General features: G+C 40.8%; 2 protein-coding genes across 3 annotated transcripts; one reads left to right on the plus strand and one right to left on the minus strand.

Moving 5' to 3' along the window:
- Positions 1–618: 618 nt before the first annotated feature.
- Cct6b (chaperonin containing TCP1 subunit 6B) lies at positions 619–22,768 on the minus strand. Of its 2 annotated transcripts, none has more exons than XM_048366171.1 (14): positions 22,581–22,768; positions 20,908–20,971; positions 19,578–19,712; positions 15,784–15,957; positions 13,758–13,861; positions 11,875–11,985; positions 11,455–11,614; positions 8,898–8,980; positions 6,486–6,582; positions 5,505–5,652; positions 3,801–3,934; positions 2,363–2,465; positions 1,277–1,349; positions 619–783 (listed from the first exon to the last, which is right to left on the minus strand). In XM_048366171.1, exons 1-14 carry the CDS (start codon positions 22,715–22,717, stop codon positions 711–713), a joined length of 1,596 nt encoding a protein of 531 aa, XP_048222128.1. In that variant the 5' UTR covers positions 22,718–22,768; the 3' UTR covers positions 619–710. The 2 variants fall into 2 exon arrangements, with proteins under 2 accessions (XP_048222128.1, XP_048222129.1); XM_048366172.1 differs by having other exon boundaries at positions 20,908–20,954; positions 22,581–22,663.
- Positions 22,738–24,438, plus strand: Znf830 (zinc finger protein 830). Its single transcript, XM_048366173.1, has one exon. It carries the CDS (start codon positions 22,882–22,884, stop codon positions 23,989–23,991), a length of 1,110 nt encoding a protein of 369 aa, XP_048222130.1. The 5' UTR covers positions 22,738–22,881; the 3' UTR covers positions 23,992–24,438.
- The last annotated feature ends 1,542 nt before the right edge of the window (positions 24,439–25,980 follow it).

Below are 25,980 nucleotides of genomic sequence, written 5' to 3' on the forward strand. Positions count from 1 at the left end.
ACGAGGCCCTAGGTTCGATTCCCCAGCACCACATATACAGAAAACGGCCAGAAGTGGCGCTGTGGCTCAAGTGGCAGAGTGCTAGCCTTGAGCGGGAAGAAGCCAGGGACAGTGCTCAAGCCCTGAGTCCAAGGCCTAGGACTGGCCAAAAAAAAAAAAAACATAAAACTCAAACAAGGCTAGGTAAAATATAGTAAATTACACATTAAATAAATAGAGTAAGGTATAGTGCAATCCAAACCTGTACTTGCTAAAGCAAAGCATATATATGAGAGAAAAGTGGCAGCAAAAAGTTCCTGAAAGACTTGTGAAAGACAATGAAGTATTTTATCTTACTTATATTCATAACATCTGATAAACTGAAAGTTACCTTGTGAGTTCTAAAACCTGTGTCCCATATGTGATTAATTAAAAGTTGCCTAGGAGGTCTGAGAATCGTAATAGATTCTATTTTATAAAACTGCAACAGCATATAATACAGGGAGGGAGTTAGGACTCAAGAGAAAATATTCCCATTATTATTCCCTTACTGTGAAAATACCTCTGTTGTGCTTTATACCCTTGTGAAATATTTTTGAGACTGTTAAGACCAAAAAGATATAAACTGCATTTATTTTGTGATAATTAAAGACTGGCTCCAGCGGTAAAATAGCAATTGGATAAAAGGTTTACTAAGTCTTGTTTTGCAGAAGAGCTGGTTTTGAATTGAGTCACCCTTTGAGAGAAGACATCCCCGCACGCATGATCTCATCAACCAGGAGAATGTTGGTGGCAATTACTGTGCTGAGGGGAAAAAGGCACATGAGCAAAGCCTGCTTACCACTTCCCCCCACCCTACCCCCCAGCAATCCTCACTGTGAAGGCCCTTTTCCTCCAGTTATGCTGGCATGAGATTTTACCAAATAAAACTATTATAACCACAAATACCATTCAACTCTTTGCTGACAAGCTAGAAACCTGATTTCTATTCCAGGAAAACTGAACTTATTTTTAAGCACATCATTTGATTTTTCCACAGAATACAGGTAATATTAGTTCAGTAATTTCCTCTTTCTCTCTCACCCCAAATAAACCGTAAGTCTAACTTTTCCTCTTACTTATGTCGCTGCAAATAATAAAATATAAAAGTGGTCGTAAAATGACAGAAGCTAGTCTTAATAATAGATACCACACATTATTATACACTTGATAATTTTCCTACTGTAGGGTGACAAAAAGATTCTTTGATGTTATCGAGAACACCCCTAAGCTCTCTCTTTTTGTTTTGTCAACTTACCAAGAGTGAAGAAGTTGTTTTTTCACACAGTAATTATCCCAAACTCCTGCATCAGCTGCTACCATTGGTTCCCCTACAAAGTAAAAAGAAATCATCTTAATATCACAATATTGATATATTCTGCCCATTTTGATTGATATATTCTTAGCAATATCTAAAAGGTACCAAAACTGTTTTCGTCCAAGTCACCCGTGGTTTCTGTGCTGTTAAGTCCAGTGGTGGACTGCAAGTACCGTCCAACAGCAGCATGAGTTGACTACTCTTCCTCACTACTGTTTCCTGTACCTTCTACAACACCACACTCTTACACATGCTTACTTTCTTGCCTGTCTGTCTCTTCCTCCCTCCCTTCCTCCCTTCCTTCCTTGCTCTCTTCCTTCCTTCCTTCCTTGCTCACTTCCTTCCTTCCTTCCTCTCTCCCTCCTTCCCTCCTTTCCTCTATTGCTTTCTTTTGGCAATACTGATGGGACTTCATGCCCACTAGGCTGGTGCTCTACCACTTAAGCCACTCCTCCAGTCACTCAAAGCCACACCAGCTTTTTGCTGGTTAACTAAAGGTAAGAGTATCACAGACTTTTCTGTCCTGGCTATCTTGGAACTGCTAGCCTCCAGATGTCTCTTGAGTAGCTAAGATTGCAGGAGTGAACCACCAGTAGTGCCTGGTTCTCAATTATATTCGTGTGTATGCACACATGCATGTGTGTGTACATGTGTGCCAGTACTGGGGCTTAAATTCAGAGCCTGGGCACAGTCCCTGAGCTTCTTTCACTCAAAGCTAGCTGCTCTACCACCTGAGCCCACAGCTCTACTTGCAGCTTTTTCTGGGTGGTTATTGGAGTTTCACAGATTTTCCTGCCCTGGCTGGCTTCAAACCAAACCACCATGCTCAGATCTCAGCCTCCCGAGTAGTTAGGATTACAGGTGTGAGCTACCAGCACCTAGCTTCAATCATGTTCTTAAATGAGTGCACAACACTAAAAAGTAAACTAGAGGCAGTCAAAATTTAAATAATTAAGTCAACCAAGCCCATACCCTCTCACTGAAGAACGGTCCTATTAAGCAGTTAAGTTTTCTTCCATTTCTTACCTGTATTCAAGTCTATGCCAACAAGTTGTTTCGATTCTGAGTGCTCAGCCTGAACTTTCACTAGTGTGTCCTGCAGATCATAACCAGAATTCTGAGCAAGAACCTTCAGGAATAAATATAGTAATTATATGTGTGAAATGCTACTTGAAAATCAATTATAAAAATAATCACTACTCTTTAGTCTTATGAAAACATACCTATGCTACAGTCATCATCTCTGAGAAATTCCATTGTTAATCTGAATCAAAATATTTTATTGCCTGGTAGTTATATTAAACTTTTTCCCTATGTACATTACATTAAGTTCTGAGGACATACAGTAATTTCTTTACATGTGAAAGATTTTAAGAGTGGAAGGAGAAGTCTGTAGTCACTCCAGTTTTTCCCAGGCACTTGCAAAACAATGCCAGCATATTTGCAGCACCTTCAAGAGCGGTGGACCTGTGGCAGCAGGGGTGGAGATCACCCAAACCCCAAACTAGGTGCCTTTCAGTCCTCAGTGACTGTGCTGCTGTGGGGAAAGGAGAATGAGGATTCACTAGGAGCCCACAATGATGAATAACCATAATAGAAATTACTAAGAAGACTTTTGTTAGTACTGTTAATGATATTTTAATTCATGGTAAGAGCATATTTGAATTATTTTTCTATACTTCTAACTGAATTAAAGCAAAAAGAAAGAAATGGTAGTTCATACACTCGTGTGTGTGCGTGTGTGTGTGTACTAGCTTCTCTCCTTGTCTAGAAAGAACAGTAGTAACACTATTTGGGAATGCTAAAATTGCCTGCAGTTCATGTTTTCCACAATTACAGTGACAACATATTGGATACCACTAACAAAAGAGCTACTCTAAAACTGAATTCAATTTTAAAATTTTTTAACTTTAGGCGCTGGGAATATGGCCTAGTGGCAAGAGTGCTTGCCTCCCATGCATGAAGCCTTCGGTTAGATTCCCCAGCACCACATATATAGAAAATGGCCAGAAGTGGCGCTGTGGCTCAAGTGGCAGAGTGCTAGCCTTGAGCAAAAAGAAGCCAGGGACAGTGCTCAGGCCATGAGTCCAAGGCCCAGGACTGGCAAAATAAATAAATAAATAAATAAATAAATAAATAAATAAATAAATAATTCTTAACTTTAAATTATGATTGGTTAATCATGAACCATTTCTGCAGAAACCTTTTGGAGCTACCTCAACTTTTAAAGTTCAAAATAGGTTGCAAGGGAATCATTTGACTTTCCACTGAACGCCTGAAAGGATTCTGTGCTATTACCCCAAAAGGTTCTCTGTCAAGTGGTAAAACACCTAAGCAAAAAACCTTAGGAGGTGATGAAAACAAATACCTGTTTGTCTAAACTGCTGTTAGATAATATGAGCCATTAATAGCCAGATGCCTTTAGGTCTAAACAGCTGTTATCTGGCCAGTAGGATGGTTGTACCTTGGGAATTATGAGTAAAGCATCTGCAAATGCTTGGACCCCAAGGCGAGCTCTTCCTTGAATACTGTACTTGTACTGAACAAGAGCGTCTGCTATGGCCACTTCAACTGCTCCAGCACCTGGAACCACGCAATCTATTTGGAGGAGAGAGAAAAAAAATAGATGGCAAGATATGCCACACCAAGAAAAAAAAGACTGAAAAAGCAAGCTTTGCAAGTGTGTGCTATTATCTTGTTCATCTTTAAAACATATTTAAATATATATAGAAATCAAATAAACTGCATAGCTCAGTTGTCCTAGAAAGCATGCAGAAGTTAAATAATTAAGCATGGTACAGATCAGTGGCTACAAATAACTTATCTCATTGTTTATTCTCTGGCAAATATGAGTACATATTTCTTCCACTTTCATCTTTTTCTATGACTACATTGAAAAGGCATTTATTTACCAATGATTGCAATATCTCATATGAAATTGTTTAGGGTAAGATAACTTGACCAAAGTTTTTGATGTATAATTCTTGGGACTCAGTCAAAAACTTGTTTTCTAAATTTCTCAAACTGCTGCCTATGAAAAACCTTAGGCCATCTGGTTTTACTTTTCTAAGACGAGAGGTCTGGGACTATATAGCTACTCAAGGGGCTGGGATCTGAAGATCCTAGTTTAAAGCCAGCCAGGCCAGAAAAGTCCAGAAGCATCTTATCTCTAATTTACCTCCAAAAAGCTGGGAGGAGAACTGTGACTCAAGTGGTAGAATGCCAGCCTTGAGCAGGGAAGGTTAAGGAAGAATGTGAGGAAAATTAGATAGGTAGGTAGGCAGGCAGGCAGAGACAGAGAGAGACAGAGAGAGACAGAGAGAGAGAGAGAGAGAGAGAGAGAGAGAGAGAGAGAGAGAAAGAGAAAGAGAGAGAGAGAAAGAGAGAGAGAGAGAGAGAGAGAAATTTTCTAGGTACTTTGTTCCTTTGTAGAAGTATAAAATCATTTCCATGGTATTTTCTAAGCTCAATGTGGGAGGTGCCTGTAATCGGCTACTGAAAAGGCAGAGGCAAGAGAATCCTAAGTTTGAGGCCAGCCAGGTCAAACTTTCTAAGACTCAATCTCAAAATCCACGCACAAACAAAAGGTCTGAGGGCATGGGTGAAGTTGGAGAGCACTTGCCTAACAATTGGGAGTCCCTAGATTCAATGCCCAGTAATGGGGAAAAAAAAAAATCTTAAAAATAAAGAATGGTATGAAAGCATTAGAATTAAGAAATTTCCTTTCATAAATGGGAGTTAATTAAGGGAGTAGCATACCATTAAGAATATTCAGTATGATGCACTGTAATTTTTTTTTAATTTTCAGTCTTGGGGCTTGGACTCAGGGCCTGAGCACTGTCCATGGCTTCTTTTTGCTCAAGGCTAGCACTCTACCATTTGAGCCACAACACCACTTCCGGCTTTTTCTGTGTATGTGGTGCTGAGGAAAGGAATCCAGGGCTTCACGCATGCTAGGCAAGCACTCTGCCACTAAGCCACACTCCCAGCCACAACTGTAATTATTTTTTAAAAGAATATTCCAAAGGGAAAATCTTTATAATCCAAATCACAAATTGTCCACAATTAAATGAGAAAACAATAATTATTCCTCTCTTTGAAAATAGCATATGTCCCATGATGGATTATAAACGTAAGGTTGGTATGTCCATCATCAGAAAGAGCTTACCATCTTCGATGGCGTTCTTGATGGCACGAAGTCCATCTCTTATAGCATCCTTGATTTGTGTGAGAGTATGCTTATTTGGTCCTTTGACCAATAAGGTTACAGAGCGAGGGTTAACACAGTCCTCAATAAACGTAAACTTTTCTTCACCCTAAAAGGATGACACACACAGACTTAACTTTAAGGCTGAAGATGAGGCTCCTCTTTTTTTTTTTAATGCAAACAGACCAATTTTATTTACAAGTAAAAGGAAAGCCACAAGAAAACAGGGAGATTCTCTGAATAGAGAGGACCCAAAGAGGAGTATCACAGCTCCATTTTTGAACAGTTGCCTAGCATGCATGAGAACCTGGCACCCCAGTACCACAAAAAAGAAAAAAAATAGTAAAAGAAGAGAAAACATTCACTATTCAGTGACACTATCAAGACCTAGTTTGTGTTAGAATTTACATTCCTCATGCGACATTTTTCTTATCAAGCTTAGCTAAAGATATGTCTAAAAATAGTTGTCTCAGGGCTGGGAATATGGCCTAGTGGCAAAAGTGCTTGCCTCATATACATGAAGCCCTGGGTTCAAATCCTCAGCATCACATAAACAGAAAAGGCCGGAAGTGACGCTGTGCCTCAAGTGGTAGAGTGCTAGCCTTGAGCAAAAAGAAGTCAAGGACAGTGCTCAGGTCCTGAGTCCGAGCCCCAGGAGTGGCTAAAAAAACTAATTAAAATAAAATAAAAATAGTTGTGCCAGCACTCTAGAAGTGAAGGCAGGAGGACAGGGAGTTGGAGCCCAGCCATGGCTACATAGTGAAACCCTGTCTCAAGAAATAAAAATAAAAATTAAATAAATTATATTTTAATTCTAAACAAATATTCAAGTAATTATAAAATCTATTCTACAGGTTAGTCAGTTCAAAATATGAATTTAAAGTTTAGTATTAAAAATAGGTATGGATTCACTTTATAAATAGTAGTCACACAAATACTCACTAAAGTGTACTCAAACACAAGACCAGCATGTCCCAAGCAATCTATAGTGAGGTCCTCAAGCGAGTTCATAGCCACTCCACCACAAGCAAGACAAAGCCTGAAAGCACATGTTATATTACCATAGCTCTGGTGACGGAAAATGTGCTAATTTTTTGTAAATGCAAAGTTATCTAGCAGATATCTAGCATGGAAGGCTGTATTATGCTGTATTATATTGTTTGGGTATTTTAAGTTTACAAATTACACATATTTATCAAGTATAACATGTTAATACACACACACACTACATAGCATGGCATATACTTGTAATTCCATCTACTCAAGAGGGAGAGATTGAGAGGATCACAGTCTCTGGCTGGTCCTTGGCGGAAAAGAGAGAGAGAGAGGGAGAGAGAGAGCGAGAGAGAGAGAGAGAGAGAGAGAGAGAGAGAGAGAGAGAGAATTAATAAAAAAAAATAACTAAAGCAAGCCAGGTGTTGGTGGTTCATGCCTGTAATCCTGGATATGCAGGAAGCTGAGATCTGAGGATGTGGTTCGAAGCCAGCCTGGAGCAGGAAAGGCCATGAGATTCTTACCTCCAATTAACCACCAAAAGCCAGAAGTGGGCCTGTGGCTCAAAGTTGTAGAACACTAGCCATGAGTTCAACATATTTTGATCAGAGTTCATCATATTTTGATCACACATATATGATAGATTATGCAATAAAGTATTCTGAAATCTATTTTTTAGAGATTAAAATTTTCCTGGTAGTTCAACAAAGTTATGAAGTTAAACACTTGGTTTTTGATAATTGAATTATTTACTCTATGTACTTATGAACAAAATGAACATGTGATGTTTTGTTGTAACACTATTTTTATTGTAGATACTGATTATATCACATTAAGAGAAAAAAATAAAAGAAGAACAAAATTTGGAATTTGTACCCTACCATTTGCCAAAAAAGTATTTATAAAACTCAAAGGAATATACATAGATGCCAAGTTTCTTTCCTATAATCCTAGAACTCAAGAAGCTAAGGCAGGAAGTTTGAGACGAGTCTACATAGTGAGTTCCAGGCTTGCCTGGTATACGTAATGAAACTCTTTCTCATAAAGAAAGAAGCTAGGTGCTAGTGGCTCACAGCTAGAATCCTAGCTACTCAAGAGGCTGAGATCTTGGCATGGCAGTTCAAAACCAGCCTGAACAGAAAAGTCTGTGAGAGTTATTTCCAACCACTAGAAAACTGGAAGTGATGCTGTGACTTAAAGTGGTAGAGTGCTAGCTTTGAGTAAAGGAGCTCAAGGACAGCACCAGGACTCTGAGTTCAAGCTCCACAACTGACCAAAAAAAATAAATAAATAAAAAGGAAAGCTGGGAATGTGTCTTAGTGGTACAGTGCTTGCCTAGCAGGCATGAAGCCCTGGGTTCAATTCCTCAGTACAACATAAATATAAAAAGCCAGAAGTAGCACTGTGGCTCAAGTGGTAGAGTGCTAGCCTTGAGAACAGAGAGGTTCAGAGTCAGTGCCCAGGCCCTGAGTTCAAGCCCCAGGACTGGCCAAAATAAAAATAAAAAAAGAAAGGAAGAGGAGGGGGAAAAGCAACTCACATGAGATACCTAGTATGATTCTACATACACAAGAGGCTAAAATCTGAGTATTGAAGTTTGAAGCGAGCCCAGGAAACAAAGTCCCTGAGACTCTTATCTCCAAGTAACCACCAAAATATAGAAATGGATTTGTGGCTCAAGTGGTAGAGTGCCAGTCTTGAGTGAAAAAAACTAAGGGACAGCACCCAGGCCCTGAGTTCATATCCCAGCACACACACACACACACACACACACACACACACACACACACACACACACACACTGTACAGGAGATGAAGCCCAAGTGGCAGAATACCAGTGGATCAGAGAAAAGGCCCAGCAAGAGTATGAGGACCTGCATGCAAGCCTCAGTATCTGCATTTAAAAAAAAAAAGGGGGGGCTGGGGATATAGCCTAGTGGCAAGAGTGCCTGCCTCAGATACACGAGGCCCTAGGTTCGATTCCCCAGCACCACATATACAGAAAACGGCCAGAAGCGGCGCTGTGGCTCAAGTGGCAGAGTGCTAGCCTTGAGCGGGAAGAAGCCAGGGACAGTGCTCAGGCCCTGAGTCCAAGGCCCAGGACTGGCCAAAAAAAAAACAACAAAAAACTTGGGTCTGGGAATATGGCCTAGTGGTAGAGTGCTTGCCTTGTATACATGAAGCCCTGGGTTTGATTCTTCAGCACCACATATATAGAAAATGGGTAGAAGTGGTGCTGTGGATCAAGTGGTAGAGTGCTAGCCTTAAGCAACAAGAAGCCTGGGACAGTGCTCAGGCCCTGAGTCCAAGTACCAGGACTGGCAAAAAAAAAAAAATAGAATACATAATTTGTAAGCTTACCTTTCCATATTTCTTCTTTTTGCTCTTCGAAGAGCTACTATTCCATGTTTTGCAAGAGTATCTAAGGAAAATGGATCAATTCCCTATAATCAAATTAACATAAAAGTTACACATTTTTTAATTTTTTGTTTGAGTTATGCTGTGCGTCAAACCCATGCTAAGCAAATGCTACATTGACTACACCCCTTGTCATAAATGTATTTTCCCACATTTTTATTAGCATCAATTAATTATACAAGGTTTCATTTTGACATGTATATATATGTGTGTGTGTGTACACACACACACACATACATGCATACAATGCACTTTGATCAGATTTACCCCTTCCATCATCCTCCTTCCAAAAAACCAGTTTCAACAAGCTTCACTTCCACTTTCTCACATGTGCAATAAGATATTTTGGCTACATTCACCCTCCTTCTTTATCTCCATTCATCTTCCCCTATACACACTACCATCCACACCCTGGGCAGGACCTGTTTTACATTTCAGCCATTCACATATGCCTATATACCTGCACGTACTTTAATCAGATCGGCTCTCACTTGCCCCATCCCAACTGCCCACTATTGCCCAGCTTTCAGTGATCCTTCACACAGATGCAAGGGATTCCATGTTGTTCTGTTTCCTGCTTCTCAGTTCTCTCAGGTGACCACAATTATAAATACGTATATGAATTTATGATCTTATGTGTTTACTTATGTTTATCTTTCATAAACATATTTTAAATTAGGATTTTCCTAACTTTCTAGTCTCAGCATCACTGTACACTCCTATGTGTGAGCCCCCGCGTGCATGCATACACATCCACCAGTCCTGGGGCTTGAACTCAGGGCACTTTCCCTCAGCTTTTGTGCTCAAGGCTAGAACTCTATCCCTTGAACCACAGCTCCACTTGAGGTTTTTTTTTCCTTGGGTGGGGGGCTGGTTAATTGGAGTTAAGAGTCTCACAGACTTTCCTACTCAGGCTGTCTTTTGAACCTCAAACCTCAGATCTCAGCCTCCTGAGTAGCTAGGATTACAGGATGAGCCACCAGCACCCAGCCTATCACTGTACTCTGAAAAATTGTGAGGCATCTAAACTGCCATTTGTTTTTGCTTTGGGATTTTTTTTGTTATTATTGTTGTTTGTCTTTTGAGGCAGGGAAAGTAGAGATTCAGAAATGGAGGGAGGAAGGTAAAAAAATGCAGTTGTGGTACTCAGAAGAAAATCTGTGGAAAATAAAAACCTATGCAACACGCAGGCAGGGTGGGAGGGGGAAGATTGGGGGAAACCAAAGGAAATGGTGACATTGTCCAAAAAGAAATGTACCCATTACCTGACTTATGAAACAGTAACCCCTGTGTACATGACCTTAATAATAACAATAAAATTATATTCTAAAAAAGAAAAAATAGCTGGAGTCTGAATTTGTTTATATGAGCTATACCAATTTTGGAAAAAAATTAGAAATTTTTATTAATCCATTCAAATAATAAGCCCATTTTATGTTACTACAATACTTTAGGGCTGGGAATACGGCCTAGTGGCAGGAGTGCTTGCCTCCTGTACATGAAGCCCTGGGTTCAGTTCCCCAGCACCACATATACAGAAAACGGCCAGAAGTGACACTGTGACTCAAGTAGCAGAGTGCTAGCCTAGAGCAAAAAGAAGCCAGGCACAGTGCTCAGGCCCTGAGTCCAAGCAAGGACCGGCAAAAAAAAAAAAAAAGGTAAACCCAATACTTTAAGTACTAGCACATGGATGTCAAGATGGCGAAGCAGTTGAAGGCTCCAGACTCAAGGTAATCACCTGGTACCAAGACACACACACACATACAAGTTTCTCAAAGACTGGTTTCAATGTAGAAGATGGAACTATATAATGAACTTTTCAGACTCTCTTGAATTAAAATCCATTAGTCTTGCACTTTAAATGAAATCATGCATTTTTTTCAGTCATTTACAAAGTATTAACTCACTGAGTTAAGCTCAAATTATCATTGGCAATAAATACTGACAGGTGTCTTTCTTGAAGTGATAGAATTGCTTCATTCATTTTTCAGGATAAAACCTACCAAATACCTGAATCTAAATAAGCACAATTTGTCAGTCAATCTTTCAAATAAAAATGGCTCTCCATGACAAAACTGGCTAGTTTTCTCACAGCTCAAGCACACCAGGGCTTTCCTTCAAGACAACCATCATGTTTTGGTATGTAGCAGAAGTGCTTGTGTGTCCTTCAGACTTTATCACAAGTGTAATCACTTCATCAAGCCCTTCTTAAGAAACTACCCGTTTTCTGCAGGCGTGTGGGGGTGGTGACAATGAGTGACCCGATCCACAGTCCAGTCCTACCTCCTGGACTACAGCAAGATGTCAGCAGGTTCACAGGCACTACCTCCCACCATCACTGCACACATCAGCACAGGGCCACAGCACTATCAGTAACAGCAAACAGGAAGATCGTTTTCACCTCAGACTCCCAGGAAGCAAACCCCAACAGGGATCCATAGACTACATTTGAGAAGTGCTGAAAACACTCAAGAGTGAAAATCCAAACTTTCCTTCTCACCTTTTGATTAATAACAACAAATCCTTTGTTGGAATCAGCACAGACTTTGTTTTTCAGGTCTATTATTTTTTGTACTCGATCGTCAATAAATTTTCTTTCAGCTTTTACAAATCTCTCTTTCTCTTCTGCAGTCTTATAAAAGAAACCAGAGCTCACCTCCCTAAAAAGATTCATAAGAACAAACTAGTAAGCCAGGCATGGTAGCATGTGCTATCATCCCCAGAACTCTGGAGGCTGAGGCAAAAAGGTTGCAAATTCAAGGCCACCCTGAGCTACATAGCAAGACCCCACCTCAAAAACAAAACAAACAAACAAAAAGCTAGCTAAGCATGGGAGGGGAGGGATGGGGAGAAAAGTAAGAGATTAGAAAGCACTTTTCCAAGAGAAAGACAAAAGTTATAAAGAAAACCTAAGACATACGTTTTTTCATATTCTAGTGATACATTGCAAGTAAGGATAAATGCATCTTCCACTTGCTTCTTCATATGTGGGTGACGGGCACCATGATCCAAAACTAATCCTTTGATTAGCCTATTAAAATACACACAATTTTTTTTACTTTGAATAGACACCCCCTAAATTAGAATTATACTCAAGGTTTTAGCAAAACAGTCAGGGTACACAGTTTCCTTGAACAGACTTCAATTCTTACATGTAATTAGTAAAATTAGGAAAGAGAATCTGCTTTAATACAGTGTGACTACAAAGTCACAATAAAAAGTCAAACCAGAATTATTCTCTAAGTTCCATGGCTCAAAAATATGAAATAGTGGATCAGTAATGAGCACACAATGAATTTCTTAGGAACATTTGCTCAGAATCATTGTCTACAACTAAAATTATTAATCCAAATGTCTAACAATAGGGTATTATTCAACAAATGAGGACCCAACTATCTGATGATCATGAAAACTATGTAATGCCTTGGGAAAATATTTACAGGGCTATCTGATAAGTACAGAATAACAACCTTGTATAAAGCATATTAAAAAGGAAGACTGGAGCAAGAATGTAGTTTGGCCAACCTGGGCAGGAAAGTCTGGAAGGCTCTTATTTCCAAATTAACCAGAAAAAAGCCCCAAATGAAGCAGTGGCTCAGGTGGTAAAGCACCAGCCTTGAGCAAAAAGGCCACAGGATAGTGCTAAGGCCCTGAGTTCAAGCACACACACACAAAGTAGAAGCTAAGGTGGCCCTGACAGTAGCACTTGCCTTTCTGGCATTCTAGTCTGATGGCCATTGTCTCCTCAGCCTTTGGTGTTTCTGTGCAGCCTCCATAGGTGCTGGAGGCCAGTTCTAATGGCAGCCACTGGGAACCAGAAGCTAAGTACCACTTCTTTTTTTTTTTTTAACATGTCTGTGTTAAACAAAACTAGCCAATGCCTTGTTTAAGCATCCACTTACAATAAAACTAGCTTCCTCCAATTGGAATATAAATTCAATGCTATACGGATCAAATACTGTCTGGATTTGTCATGAAACTTGGCAACTGATTCAAAAAACTTAGAAGACCAATCCCTCAAAAACCAAGTTTCAAAACATCTGCACAGACTAGAAAGCCATAAAAGCAACATGGCAGATTTAAGGAAGAACCAAATAGAACTTCTATAAACAAGTAAATAACACACACACACACACACACACACACACACACACACACACACACACACACACAAAAAGACAAGGGAATAAATATATATCTAACAAAAGGATGTCACAATGTTTACAGAAGCACTATTCATAAAGAACACATATTGAAAACTACTTAGTGCCTATTCATAGTAGAATTAATAAACTACACAATAGTAACACAAGAAAATATTAAACAGCAATAACAAAGAACAATCTAATATATGCAACAATATAGATGATTTTGTTTTCTAGTTAAGTTAAAAGGGTAAGTTTCTTAAGGAAATTCTCTTTTGTTTATTCTTCATTCTAGCACCTAGGAAGTGTCTGACTCAGTTAATATATGTTGAATCAATTCTCTGATGTGGAATAAAAGCAACTAATACAATTAATGAAAATTATCTGTGGAAGAGCTAGCAGCAGCAGTTTGTGCCTATAATCCCAGCTACCAAGCAGGCATAGACAGGAGGATCGCAGTCCCAAGGTTGGTCTGGGACAATAAATTAAAATAAGCAGGACTATGGGCATGGCTCAAGTGTTAGAGGTTCGTGCAGTGCTTGCCTAACAAGCACTAGGATCCAAGATAAAACTACAGTATCAGGGGAAAAAATAATATCAGAAGAAATATTCTAGAACATGAATATTTGTACATATTATCAAATTTTATGCCATTTACTGTGTATCTGTTTCTGACTTATGCTTCATCTCCATGATTTCCACCATGAAGAGATCAATAGGATAACCCGGTCTTCTAACAGCCAAAACAGAGTCCACCACAGCCTGAAAGAGAAATGAAAAAAAATAACAAATTATTTGGACTTACAAAAAAAAAACAACTACAGGCCCAAGTAAATAATCCAGCTAGATAAGAACTTCACTAAACAAGTTAAAGGGTCTCTGCCTTTAAAAATAAGTCAGGGCTGGGAATGTGGCTTAGTGGCAGAGTGCTTGCCTAGCATGCGTGAAGCCCTGGGTTCAATTCCTCAGCATCACATAAACAGAAAAAGCCGGAAGTGGCGCTGTGGCTCAAGTGGTAGAGTGCTAGCCTTGAGCAAAAGAAGCCAGGGACAGTGCTCAGGCCCTGAATTCAAGGCCCAGGATTGGCAAAAATTTAAGAGGAGGGAGGGAGGGGAAGGAGGGAGAAAAAGAAGGCAGCAAAGCCAACAAGTGCCTCTTTGTTATGAGCACTAAGGGAAAGCAGTACCAGTGGAGAGCTGGACTTGGTATAGCATGTATGCAATAGTACTAAGCTAAGGTAGGAGGATTGTAAGTTCAAGGTCAACCTGAGCTCTATAGGGAACACTTGCCTGGAAAAAAGAAAAAGAAAGCAACAGTAAATACACCAATGGATACTTTAGAGAACTAAGAGAACTTCAGAGATCACATGGTCCAAGTCCAAACTTCTATTTTACAGATAAGATCTAATAGTGGCTGAGCCTAGATAAGAACTCCAGTCTCCAGAACTAGTGCCAAGACACTGCTATCTCCACCTCCAACACTACTCAAACTTTCCCACCAAAACACACATTAAAGAAAAGGAAAGGGGGGCTGGGGATATGGCCTAGTGGCAAGAGTGCTTGCCTCGTAAACATGAGGCCCTGGGTTCAATTCCCCAGCACCACATATACAGAAAATGGCCAGAAGTGGCGCTGTGACTCAGGTGGCAGAGTGCTAGCCTTGAGCAAAAAGAAGCCAGGGACAGTGCTCAGGCCCTGAGTCCAAGGCCCAGGACTGGCCAAAAAAAAAAAAAAAAAGGAAAAGGGCTGGGAATATGGCCTAGTGGTAAAGTGCTCGCCTCGTATACATGAAGCCCTGGGTTCAATTCCTCAGCACCACATATATAGAAAAATCCAGAAGTGGTGCTGTGGCTCAAGAGCTAGAGCACTAGCCTTGAGCAAAAAGAAGCCAGGGACAGTGCTCAGGACCTGAGTTCAAGCCCCAGGACTGGCAAAAAAAAAAAAAGGAAAGAGTATAAGCAAACAAAAGAGCTCAGATTCACTAGTCATTATAATAATGTTTAAATTTTTATAAATATTTTTCATTACAATTATAAAGGTGATATACAGAAGGATTACAGTTCTGTAAGTCTGATAATGAGTACATGTCTCTTTGGACAATATCACCTCTTCCTTCCCGCTCTGCTCTTCCCTCCCATCCCCAGCCACAAGTTGTAAATTCTGTGCCCCCCCCCAAAAAAACAGATAAGACAAAAAGAAAATTTAAAAAACACCCTTGTCTCCATTTCCTGAACAATAACATATAAGATTTAATCTCATGTTTTATCAGGAAGAGTTTCCATGTCGTGCCACAACATTTATATCATATATCATACACCATATATCATATATGCTTGTTTTACTGTGAAAATAATGCTTTTCTCCCAAAATATAAAGTAAAATTGAGACTGCAGAGAAATGTATCTCATTTATGCTTCCACATATTACAGGACTATGCAGTGTGCAAATGTGTGTGTGTGTGTGTGTGTGTGTGTGTGTGTGTGTCCATGTCTGTACTAGGGCTTGAACTCAGAAACTCTCACTCTTGCTTTTCTGGCCAATCTTGTCTTCACATGAGACTAATTGTTTCCCTTCCTGTTGCTACATTTTAAAAATCACATGCCATATTTGCTTTCACCTTAGGGAAAAAAAAAATCACCATGGTCTGACCATACTCACTACAAATACCAAAGTTTAGTCATGTACCTCTGTCAGCACATCAGCCAGTTCAGCATGAACTTTGGTCCGTAGAGATGTTCGAGCCACATCTAACAGGGTATCTCTTTTCATCTCCTTTTTCACCTTAACTTCATCCAAAACCTGAAGTGCCTTTACCTTTGCAGCTTCAAATCCTTCAGAGATTATTCTAGGATGCAGGCCCTGTTGTAGCAACGTAAAATTAAAAACTACAAAGTAATTCTTCAATAGTAAAAGTACCTTTTCCTATTAACAGGTTATATCCAAAAAAAAAAAAAAGTAAATGTTATCTGCGTTCGTGACAATAAATGAATTTGTATGCACATTTTCAGTGCTTTGTATTTGAAACAATTTCAAACTGACAGAAAAGGTGTGAATGCAAAAACTATAAATGTCATTTTTTTTCCTTCCTAAGACAGGGCTACACTTAAGTGGCCCAGGCTGGTTTCTGCCTCAGCCTCCTAAATGCTGTGTTTACAGGCATGCTCCACCATGCCTAGCATTAAATTCTTTTTCCCCTAAAATTATCATGTGTTGCCCTTTTGAATGGGTTCAAAGGATAAAAACTTCTTTCAATGTAAAGGAAACAAACCAGCATTGATTTAGAGAAAAGTGATGGTTCTCACCTTCGCCCAGTGATCGAAGTTAAGGTCACCGTAATGGAACAGAGTCTTGCCTGTATCTCCTAGTAGGATGCATTTATAAGAAAATAACAGCACTTCCATGCTATTACTGCCAAAAATTAATAGCCTGAGTCTAACAGGAAAGAAACAGACAAGTCCAATTGAGGGACTTCCTACAAAATAACTTGCCTACATTTCTTAAAAACAGCAATGTCAGCCAGGTGCTGGTGGCTCATGCCTGTAATCCCAGCTACTCAGGAGGCCAAGATGTGAGGATTGAAGTTTGAAGCCAGCCAGGACAGGAAAGTCTGAGACTCTTATCTCCAGTGAACTTCCAAAAAGCTGGAAGTGGAGCTGTGGCTCAAATGATAGAGCACTAGCCTTGAGCACAAAAGCTCAGGAACAGTGCCCAAGCCCTGAGTTAGAGCCCCAGGGCAGGCACACACAAAAAAAGTGTATACTGTAACATGTAACTCATACCTACAGTTTACTATCATATCACTTGAAAAAAGTTATATCATATATATAACATTTATCATAGACATATATATCATATATAGATATATATGTATGTATGTGTATGTATGTATATGAAATATATATATATATATGAAAAGAGCAGGGCAGGAGCTGGAAAACTACCTGGAGAATCTGAGTAAGGTATACAGTAATTCTTTGCATTATTCTTGAAACTTTTCTGAAGATTTAAAGTTTTGACCTAATAATTTTTTTTTTGAGACAGGTTCTTAGTAGGTAGATAGATAACCACAGGTTGGCTAGATAACAACAATCCTCCTGCCTCAGCCTCCCAAGTGCTGGAATTTCAGGCATGTACCACCTCACCTGACTGTTTTTCTAGCAGTACTGTTTATTCTACAAAATAATACGCAAACGTGCAAGCTGGCATAAAGTCTAATTTGTTCCGTGCTTTTCTCTGTTGCTCTTGTAATGGTGTGTCTTTTTTCTTTCTTTCTTTCTTTTTTTGCCAGTCCTGGGGCTTGGACTCAAGGCTTGAGCACTGTCCCTGGCTTCTTTTTGCTCAAGGTTAGCACTCTGCCACTTGAGCCACAGCACCACTTCCGGCTTTTTCTATATATATGGTGCTGAGGAATCGAACCCAGGGCTTCATGTACACGAGGCGAGCGCTTTACCACTAGGCCATATTCCCAGCCCCTGTAATGGTGTTTCAAAGTTGAAATTACCTGAGAATTTGTGCTGAGCACCGTGCTGAGGGACATGGTTGATCTTAACATTTAACTCTCTCAACAGCACTAGGAAGTGGTACTATCACTGTATCTACTTCCCAGATGAGGAAAAACTAACTCAGAGGAATGTGTAATTTGCCTTTGGTCAGCAAGCTAGTTCAGAAGTGGGGGTAGGATTTAAATTTGCAAAACCTGCCTCTAAAACCTGGACAAATGGCATTTTCAAAATTTCTTCTGTCCAGAGCTCACAAGGATCTTGACTACTAGGAGAACTTTGGACTTGACACCTTAAAATTGTTATCAAATATTTAAAGTGTCACTTTGTCCACATCAGTCATTAGTAGGTTGCTATGCTATGCTTAATTTATCCACCACACAGCAAAATGTATGATTCTTCACTCCTTGCACTTTATGATCTGGCTCCTATCTCCTTTGCCAGCCTCTTCTCCATCACTGGGCACATCATTTAAAACTCCAGTAACACCGCACTGCTGTAGTTCAGTACAGTGCCATGTTGTTTCTGCCTAGAATATGATTCTCCTCACCTTTTCCCCTTTCATGTAGCTCAGTCCATTCAGAAGATTTGCCCAGGCCTGTTTCCCCCACTGACTGCTTTCTGACTACCAGAGATTAGTTCATCGTATCTGCCCTTCCTCAGTAGCTCTGTGACATCCTGTGCCTAATTCTTTTACTGCCCAGACACATATTTGCCCTCAATGTGCCTGTCAGCATCTCACCGCTCTTGATCTCCTTTCTTCCTAATCCTGATTTCCATCTGTGCTTTGAGGAAAACCAACCCCATCCCTAGCTTAAATGGTGGGTGCTGGTTAGTCTCAGTTCCCCTGCAAATGATTATTATTATAGGTTGGGAGTAAAGTTGTTCCGACTACATCCAGTCCCTCCTTAGGAAGGGTTTACATTCCATAGTTAGGTGAATGGTTTCTTCCTTGAACTCTCCTGCTGAAGCAAGTAACACTGATTTCCTCTTTGTGTGTGATTTCCTCTTATAGTCATTTATTCAAGACAGAAACTAGCCTTAGGTTGGAAGTATATTATGAGCAAAAGAGCAAAGAGACAGAAAAGATCTGCAAATCAAGCAACCCTAGATTCTGCCTTATCTCTCAATGTTCTACTACAGGAGGTAACAGTTTCCCTTATTGTTCAAGTAAGTTTTACTGAAGCATCTGACTTACAGCCAAAAGCATTCTAACTGAGGTAAGTTGCTGGTACTGAATTTAGACAATACACAACACTAAATGAAGCACAAAGGAGCAATAATTGTAGCACTCTGAAGTTCATGAATAAAGGGCATATCCAAATAGGCAATGCCAAGGGAAGAATACATATTGAACAAAGACACAGAGGTGGTATGTGATTATCTCACTGAATGAAGGGATCTGGCTAGGATAGGTGGTTTCTAAAGGTAAACTCACAAAGTGGGAAACCTTTAGTAATTTTCCTCTAGTTATTTGTTCAAAGCTGAACAATTTGGTTTCAACTTTCATCTCTGGAATTTTCTTTCTTAGGCCATTACTCACATGTATAAGGATAATTCTTTACCTTTCTTATACATACATTATACATTTAATTTTTTTTTTTTTTGGCCAGTCCTGGGCCTTGGACTCAGGGCCTGAGCACTGTCCCTGGCTTCTTTTTGCTCAAGGCTAGCACTCTGCCACTTGAGCCACAGCGCCACTTCTGGCTGTTTTCTATATATGTGGTGATGGGGAATCGAACCCAGGGCTTCATGTATACGAGGCAAGCTCTCTTGCCACTAGGCCATATCCCCAGCCCTATACATTTAATTTTTAACAGGATATATATAATTATAATAAAGGGCATTGTTCTGTCCAAGAAAGTTCATTATTATTTCTACTCATAATTGGCCAGAATATCTTGATTAAAATTAACTTATACCCTCTAAAATGAAGCCACTTTTAAAAACTGATCAAAATAAAGTGTGAAATGTGAATACCTCAGAAATGTAAAGGTCAGCTTGCTTTAGTAACTCTCCGATAATTAAAACATTTGAAGTGGTGCCATCTCCTGTGATGTCATCCTGGGCTGTTGCCACTTTCGCTATCAAGGAAGCTGTCGGGTGCTGAATTTGCTGCAAAAAGTAGGCAACAGATTTTTTTTAAAAAGAGAGGAATAAGAGAAAGAAGGCCAAAACCCAGATAACTGAGGGGGCAGCAGTACAATTAAACAATGAAAAAGGCTCATTCTACACGTTTTCAAGTTTGTTACTGTCAATTCTTAATAAATGTCAAGTCCAAACTTTAATAATTGACAACTAATGGGGTCTGAACATTTTACAAAGGTCTTGATCCACCATGAAACGACATCTCTATTAGATTAAGTTCTTCCATCCCAAAGACAAATTCATTTATGAAAATTTGCAAAGCATTTTTTCCATAATTACAAAAAATGTAATGCATTTTGACTATACAAACATTGGCAAATAGCCAAAAAAAAAATTGAGGCGTAACAAACATATCTAAAGACTGCAGTATTTAGCCATCTTGGCCTAAAGATATATAAATTGTTCAAGTCTGGGGATGTAGTTCAATGGTAGAGTATTTGCTTAGCAAAGTCTTAATTTCAATTCCTAATATCATACACACACACACACACACACACACACACACACAATGTATTTTTATATAAGTAAAAAAAAGTTACACAGGACATATATTTAAATTGTATCCTGTCCTTAGCTAAGATTTATCAAGGTTTAAGGGGAGCTTAAGAAAGTAATACAGATCGCATGGATTAAAGCACATTATATGGATGAGTGTAATATAGCACAATGAATCCCCCTTTGTACAATTAACTCATGCTAATAAAATTTGAAAGAACTTACTAAGGTTATTAAAGTCAGCAGTAGCCAGACCTGGTGGTGTAATCCCAACACTTAAAAGTTGCAAATTGGAGACCAGCCTTGGCTAAACAGCAAGATCTCATCATCCTGTCCCTCCCAAAAAAAGGGAAGGTGGGAAAGCTAGGTACAGAGGTTCTCACTTGAGCTACCCAGGAGTCAGAGATGCAGAATCAAAGCCAACCAATCCAAACAAAGCAAGTTACTAAGACCCCACATGAAAACATAAACTAGGTGCAGTGGTCATACCTGTATTCCCAGCTACACAAGAGGAATAGGTACAAGGATTCTGACACAAAGCTCAGCAGGGAAAAATGTAAGTTCCTCTTTGAGGATGCCTGCCTAGCAAGCATAGGGGTCCTGACTTCAAACACCAGTATGGGGGGAGGGGAGAAAAGGGGTGGTAGAGAGGGCAGTATCAGCTCACCATCTCATGAAGCAGGACATTGCCATCTTTGGTGAGCTTGATGTCACCTGCACCAGAAACAAGCCTGTTACAAGAACAAAGATGTCATTAACTTCACATGTCAAGACATTCCTGATGCTTGCCATTCACTTTCTTTATATAAAGAAGTGGTTTGGAAAGCTTTCCTTGTCCCATGGTAATCAGCACCATTTACAGCTCACAGAATCACTTCTCCCTAGACGGACTTAGTAGGTGTTATCATTCCCAGAGGGGCATTATCAGGTTCAAAGAGCAGTTGATGGGTTAGGAAAATCAGACTGAGACTATTATGCATAGCACAAATGTGTATATTTCCTGCAGGTTTATTTAGGGTAAATATTCAGTCACTCAACCTGGTTTCCCTCATTCCTCTCTTATTTAATCACCAAGCTCTGTCAATTTCACAACCTACATATGTCTGAAATCTTAACCTCAGTCACTACCTCTACCTTGGATTACTGATATCAACTCCTGATTTTCTCTCTCGACTTGAATCTCTACATTGCATTTTCCTAAAAGGCAGACTAAAACTTAGTTAATTCCCTGACCAAAAATCCTTAATGATTTTTATGTTTTCTGTCACCTTCAAGGTAAAATCCAAAGTAATTTACCAATGGCATTCTTGACCTTTCCCAATCTTTTCCGCTCCATCTATCACCTCTCAAGCAAGTCTTTTGGCTCCCCTAATGCATCATGCTTTTCTGCTGGGTATGCATCATTCGGCTTTCTTACTCCCGAAATTGGTCTACTTAGAAGGCATGTCCTCTTTTCTCCAACTGGTGAATTCATTCTTCTTTCAGGGTTCTGACCAAACATCATCTGTTATTCCAGAAGCTTTCCGGTCTGCCATCAGTCCTCAGTGTGACCATCACCATCTATACATAACTGGCGCACACACCTGTTCTACCAAATCTCCTTAAGTACAGAAACTATGTCATCTGTTCCCCCAGGATCCAATAACTAAGTGCTCTCTTTTGCCACTAAAGGATGCTGCCTTTTGTGTGGAGAACTGTGGGCACAGAGCACTCACATAAGCCAAGTACTCACAGCAGGAAGACCATGGAACATGGATCTATCTGAACCCGTGGGATTCCTAAGCCTTGAACCCTTTCCATAATATCACACCGCCAAGCAAACACAAGACAAGTTGTCGTAGGGTGCACGCAGGATGAACCCTGATGCATGGATGCAGGCTGCAAACACAGTGGCTGAGCATTTGCCTACAGTGCACCGCATTGGATTTGAGTCTGGGGGTGGGGGGAGGGAGGTGGAAGGGATGGAAGCAGGACCTAATCCTGGATACTGTGGATGCTGAGATCTGAGGGTGCGGGTGTTAGACAAGCTGGGCAGTAAAGTCCGTGAGCTTCTTCTCGAACCACAAGAGTCAGAAGTGGAGCCGTGGCTCAAGTGATAAAGCGCCGGCCTTAAGATTTTTGTTTTAAGTACACATAGCTTGTACACGTGTGTTACACAGTCACACACACGTTAATGCCTTGTTTCCAATGAACTATCAAACTAACTGCATAGAGCATAACGGCAAAATGGGCTGTCACTGCTCCCGGGAGACCCGGTCCCCGGAGGGGCCGAGCCTCCACATCGTCCCAGCGACTTTGGGGACGCCCCCAAACAGCGCGGCGCCCTAACCGCTGCCTCACATTTTCATGGTGCCCTTCGGACCCAAGTTGGTCCGCAGCACATCCTGCAGCCCCCGGGCGGCGCAGATGTTGACCGCCAAGGCCGCCTGGGCCCGCGCCACCTCAGCATTGGAGTTGGCGGCTTTAATCGCTGCCATGGCCTCAACCGTCGGGTCCAGGAACCGCCCGCATCCAAGAGGTGAGGCGAAACCTCGTCGCCACGCCCCTCCTCAGCTTCCGCCAATGGGCGCCACGCCGGAAGTGACGCGATCAAACCTCGCCGGAACGGAAGCCAGAGACGCCTAGAGGTCTGGTCGCAAAGATGGCGTCCTCCGCCTCCTCCCGGACTCCGGCCGGGAAGCGAGTGGTGAATCAGGAAGAATTGAGGCGGTTGATGAAAGAGAAGCAGCGTCAAAGCACCAACCGGAAGAAGATAGACTCTCCATTCGCCAAGTACAACCGTTTGGGGCAGTTGAGTTGTGCTCTCTGTAACACTCCGGTCAAGAGCGAGCTTCTGTGGCAGACTCACGTCCTGGGAAAGCAGCACCGGGAGAGAGTAGCGGAGCTGAAAGGCGCCAAGGGGGCGGTCCAGGCGCCGTCCGACAGCACAGCGCCTCCGTCCGCCTCTAAGAGGAAGGCGGCCGACGCTGAGAGCCAGGAGGCCAAGAGAGCGAAGGCCGCCGCGGCGCCCCAGGTACTGCCCTCTTCTGCGTCCGCTTTGCCCACGGGAAAGGAGTCCCCCAGAGCCACCTCCTCTAAACCTTCAGGACTCGGTTTACTCCCTGCTTATGAAGATGAAGAGGACGACGAGGACGAGGATGAGGAGGGAAGCGGGCAAGGAAAGAAGGAGGACGGCAGCAAACAAGCCTCCGAAGCACAGGGCAAAGAGCCCTCACTTTCCTCGTCGCGAGAGGCGTCCAGTGTGCTACCATCCAGTTCTTTTAATACAAATCTTCCCACGGCCCCCGTAATTCCTCATTCGGGGTCAATCGAGAAAGCAGAAATCCACGAGAAAGTGGTGGAAAGGAGAGAAAACACCGCGGAAGCGTTACCCGAAGGGTTTTTCGACGACCCTGAGGTAGATGCCAAGGTACGAAAGGTTGATGCGCCAAAGGATCAGATGGACAAAGAGTGGGACGAATTTCAAAAAGCCATGAGGCAGGTCAACACCATTTCCGAAGCGATCGTTGCAGAAGAGGATGAGGAGGGACGGCTAGATCGGCAGATTGGGGAGATTGATGAGCAAATCGAGTGTTACCGACGGGTGGAGAATCTGCGTAATCGCCAGGATGAGATAAAGAACAAACTTAAAGAGGTTCTGACTATAAAAGAACTGCAGAAAAAGGAAGAGGAGAATACAGACAGCGATGATGAGGGAGAACTGCAGGACTTGTTGTCCCAGGATTGGAGGGTAAAAGGGGCATTGCTGTAAGGTTTTAAAGATTCAAGCTTTCTACCTTCCTCCACTGTGTTTTATAAACTGCTGCCTCTACCTCATTCCCAGAGATTTTGGTACGTTTGTTGTTGAGAGAAAATGAGAAAGTGAGCATTCGCATTTTGGGGTGCGATTTGATGAAAAATATTTGAGGTAAAACTTCTTAAATTTTTTGTAGTGTTATATAACAATGCCAGCTTTTTCACATGTTCACAGTCTTAACTGAGTTTCAATTGTGGAATCTGTAAGTTGTAAAAAGAAAACTGTACATAGTTAAATATATATTTACTTTGGAAATTTAATACAAGTAACCGACAGATAAGTATTTATATGAACACTGCTGTTTTGAGATGTATATGTTTTTTGATGCCTAAATCAAACAGTTGGCTTTTTTGTTTGTTTTCTTTTTTTAGGACACTGCTTATAAACACAAATTATTCTGTTTGTCGTTTCTCGGCTGAGTATTCTATTTTCAAAAACATACTTTAGAAGACCATTGAGAAAATAGATGCCAAACAAGTCCAATATCTGAGGCCCAAATTGCTTCTCTTCTCACTCTCTTAGTAGAAATTGAACCCAGGGCCTATCTGCATTCTAGGCTGGCACCACTAAAATGTTTCATTTTTTTTCTTTTCTTTTTTTTTTTTGTGCTGGTACTGAGGAATTGAACTTATAGAGAGTGTTGAGTGTTGTTCCTTACTTTTTCTGCTCAAAGCTGACACACCACTTGAGCCATAGCTTTACTTCCAGCTTTTTGGTGGTAAGAGTTGCATGGATTTTCCTGCCCAGGCTGGCAGCTTCCTAAGTAACTAGGATTACAGGCATGACCAACAGGTGCAGGTTATGTTATTTTCTGAATGAAAAATTTCCTTTTATTTCTACCTAACCCAATGTAAAATTAGGTTTTGTGGTAAATTAGGGTTCATGTTTACAGGTCTGTCAATTACTAGAAAACTGTTTAAGTTGTTTTTCTAGCAGAAACATAGCTTTGTATTGTTTAACCCTTTGGAGGTTGAACTATTCAAACTGAAAAAAAGAATTAGCAGTGTTTTAGATACATGCTTGCAGGGCCAAGCAGAATTCTAAGTTACTTTGCATTTATTAACTCAAGTCCAATTTTACTAACACTCAGGTTTTATAGAGAAGAATGACAAGAAACAAAGTTTGAAAAACCTGGCTGATAAAAAAAAAATCTTACTGTAGACAATGTTGAAACAAGTGAGGGTTTTTGTTTGGGGGGACATGGGAAGAGTTGTTTTGAAGTAAATAATTACATGTACAAAGAAATGTCAGGCATTGCCAGGCACTTGTGGCTCATGCCTGTAATCCTAGCTACTGAGGAGGCTGAGATCTGAGGATCACAGGCTCAAAGCCAGCCCGGGCAGAAAAGTCCTTGAGACTCTTATCTCTAATTACCCAACCAAAAAAGCTGGAAGTGGAGCTGTGGCTCAAGCAGTAAAGCACTGACCTTAAGCAAAAAATCTAAGGGACAGAGCCCAGCCCCTGAGTTTAAGCCCCAAGACTGGCACAAAAATAAATATTAGGTCAGCATAAGAATAGGATCAACATGGAGAGAAGGAACTAGACAATTTTTTTGGAAACTAACTCTTCAAAAGCAAGATAACTAGTGGGGTGTGGTTCAGTAATAGAGCACCCTCCCCCCTCCCCCCCCCCCCCCAGCTAAAAGGCTAAGCGACAGTGTCCAGGCCTTGAGTCCAAGCCTCACTACTAACACATACACACAAGGAAAAAAAAATGATGTAACTAAGGACTTTCACAGAAAACACTAACATAGAAATAGGATAGAAGTACAGAAGGAATAAAGATGGGATTCAAGGAATTTTTTTTTTTTTTGTGGTTTCCAAGAAGAGCAGTGTGCCACAAATTATTAATCATCCTGCTGCCTTTGGTACAAAGTGTGCTTTTTGAGCTAAAAGCTTGTTTGTAATAATTTCAGTTTGATGTCACATAGGGCATTTCTGCCTC

Source organism: Perognathus longimembris, chromosome 17 (genome assembly GCF_023159225.1).
Source record: "Perognathus longimembris pacificus isolate PPM17 chromosome 17, ASM2315922v1, whole genome shotgun sequence".
In the NCBI taxonomy this organism is placed as follows: Eukaryota; Metazoa; Chordata; class Mammalia; order Rodentia; family Heteromyidae; genus Perognathus; species Perognathus longimembris.

What these genes read in the sequence shown, in the direction of transcription:
- Cct6b (XM_048366171.1), bottom strand. Translation starts at nt 22,717, where the DNA reads ATGGCAGCGATTAAAGCCGCCAACTCCAATGCTGAGGTGGCGCGGGCC. An exon ending in TCACTAGAATATGAAAAAAC is followed by an intron (nt 11,615 to 11,874) that starts GTATGTCTTAGG and finishes GAATCTTTTTAG; the next exon opens with GGAGGTGAGCTCTGGTTTCT. An exon ending in AAAAGAAGAAATATGGAAAG is followed by an intron (nt 6,583 to 8,897) that starts GTAAGCTTACAA and finishes ATGTGCTTTCAG; the next exon opens with GCTTTGTCTTGCTTGTGGTG.
- Znf830 (XM_048366173.1), top strand. Translation starts at nt 22,882, where the DNA reads ATGGCGTCCTCCGCCTCCTCCCGGACTCCGGCCGGGAAGCGAGTGGTG.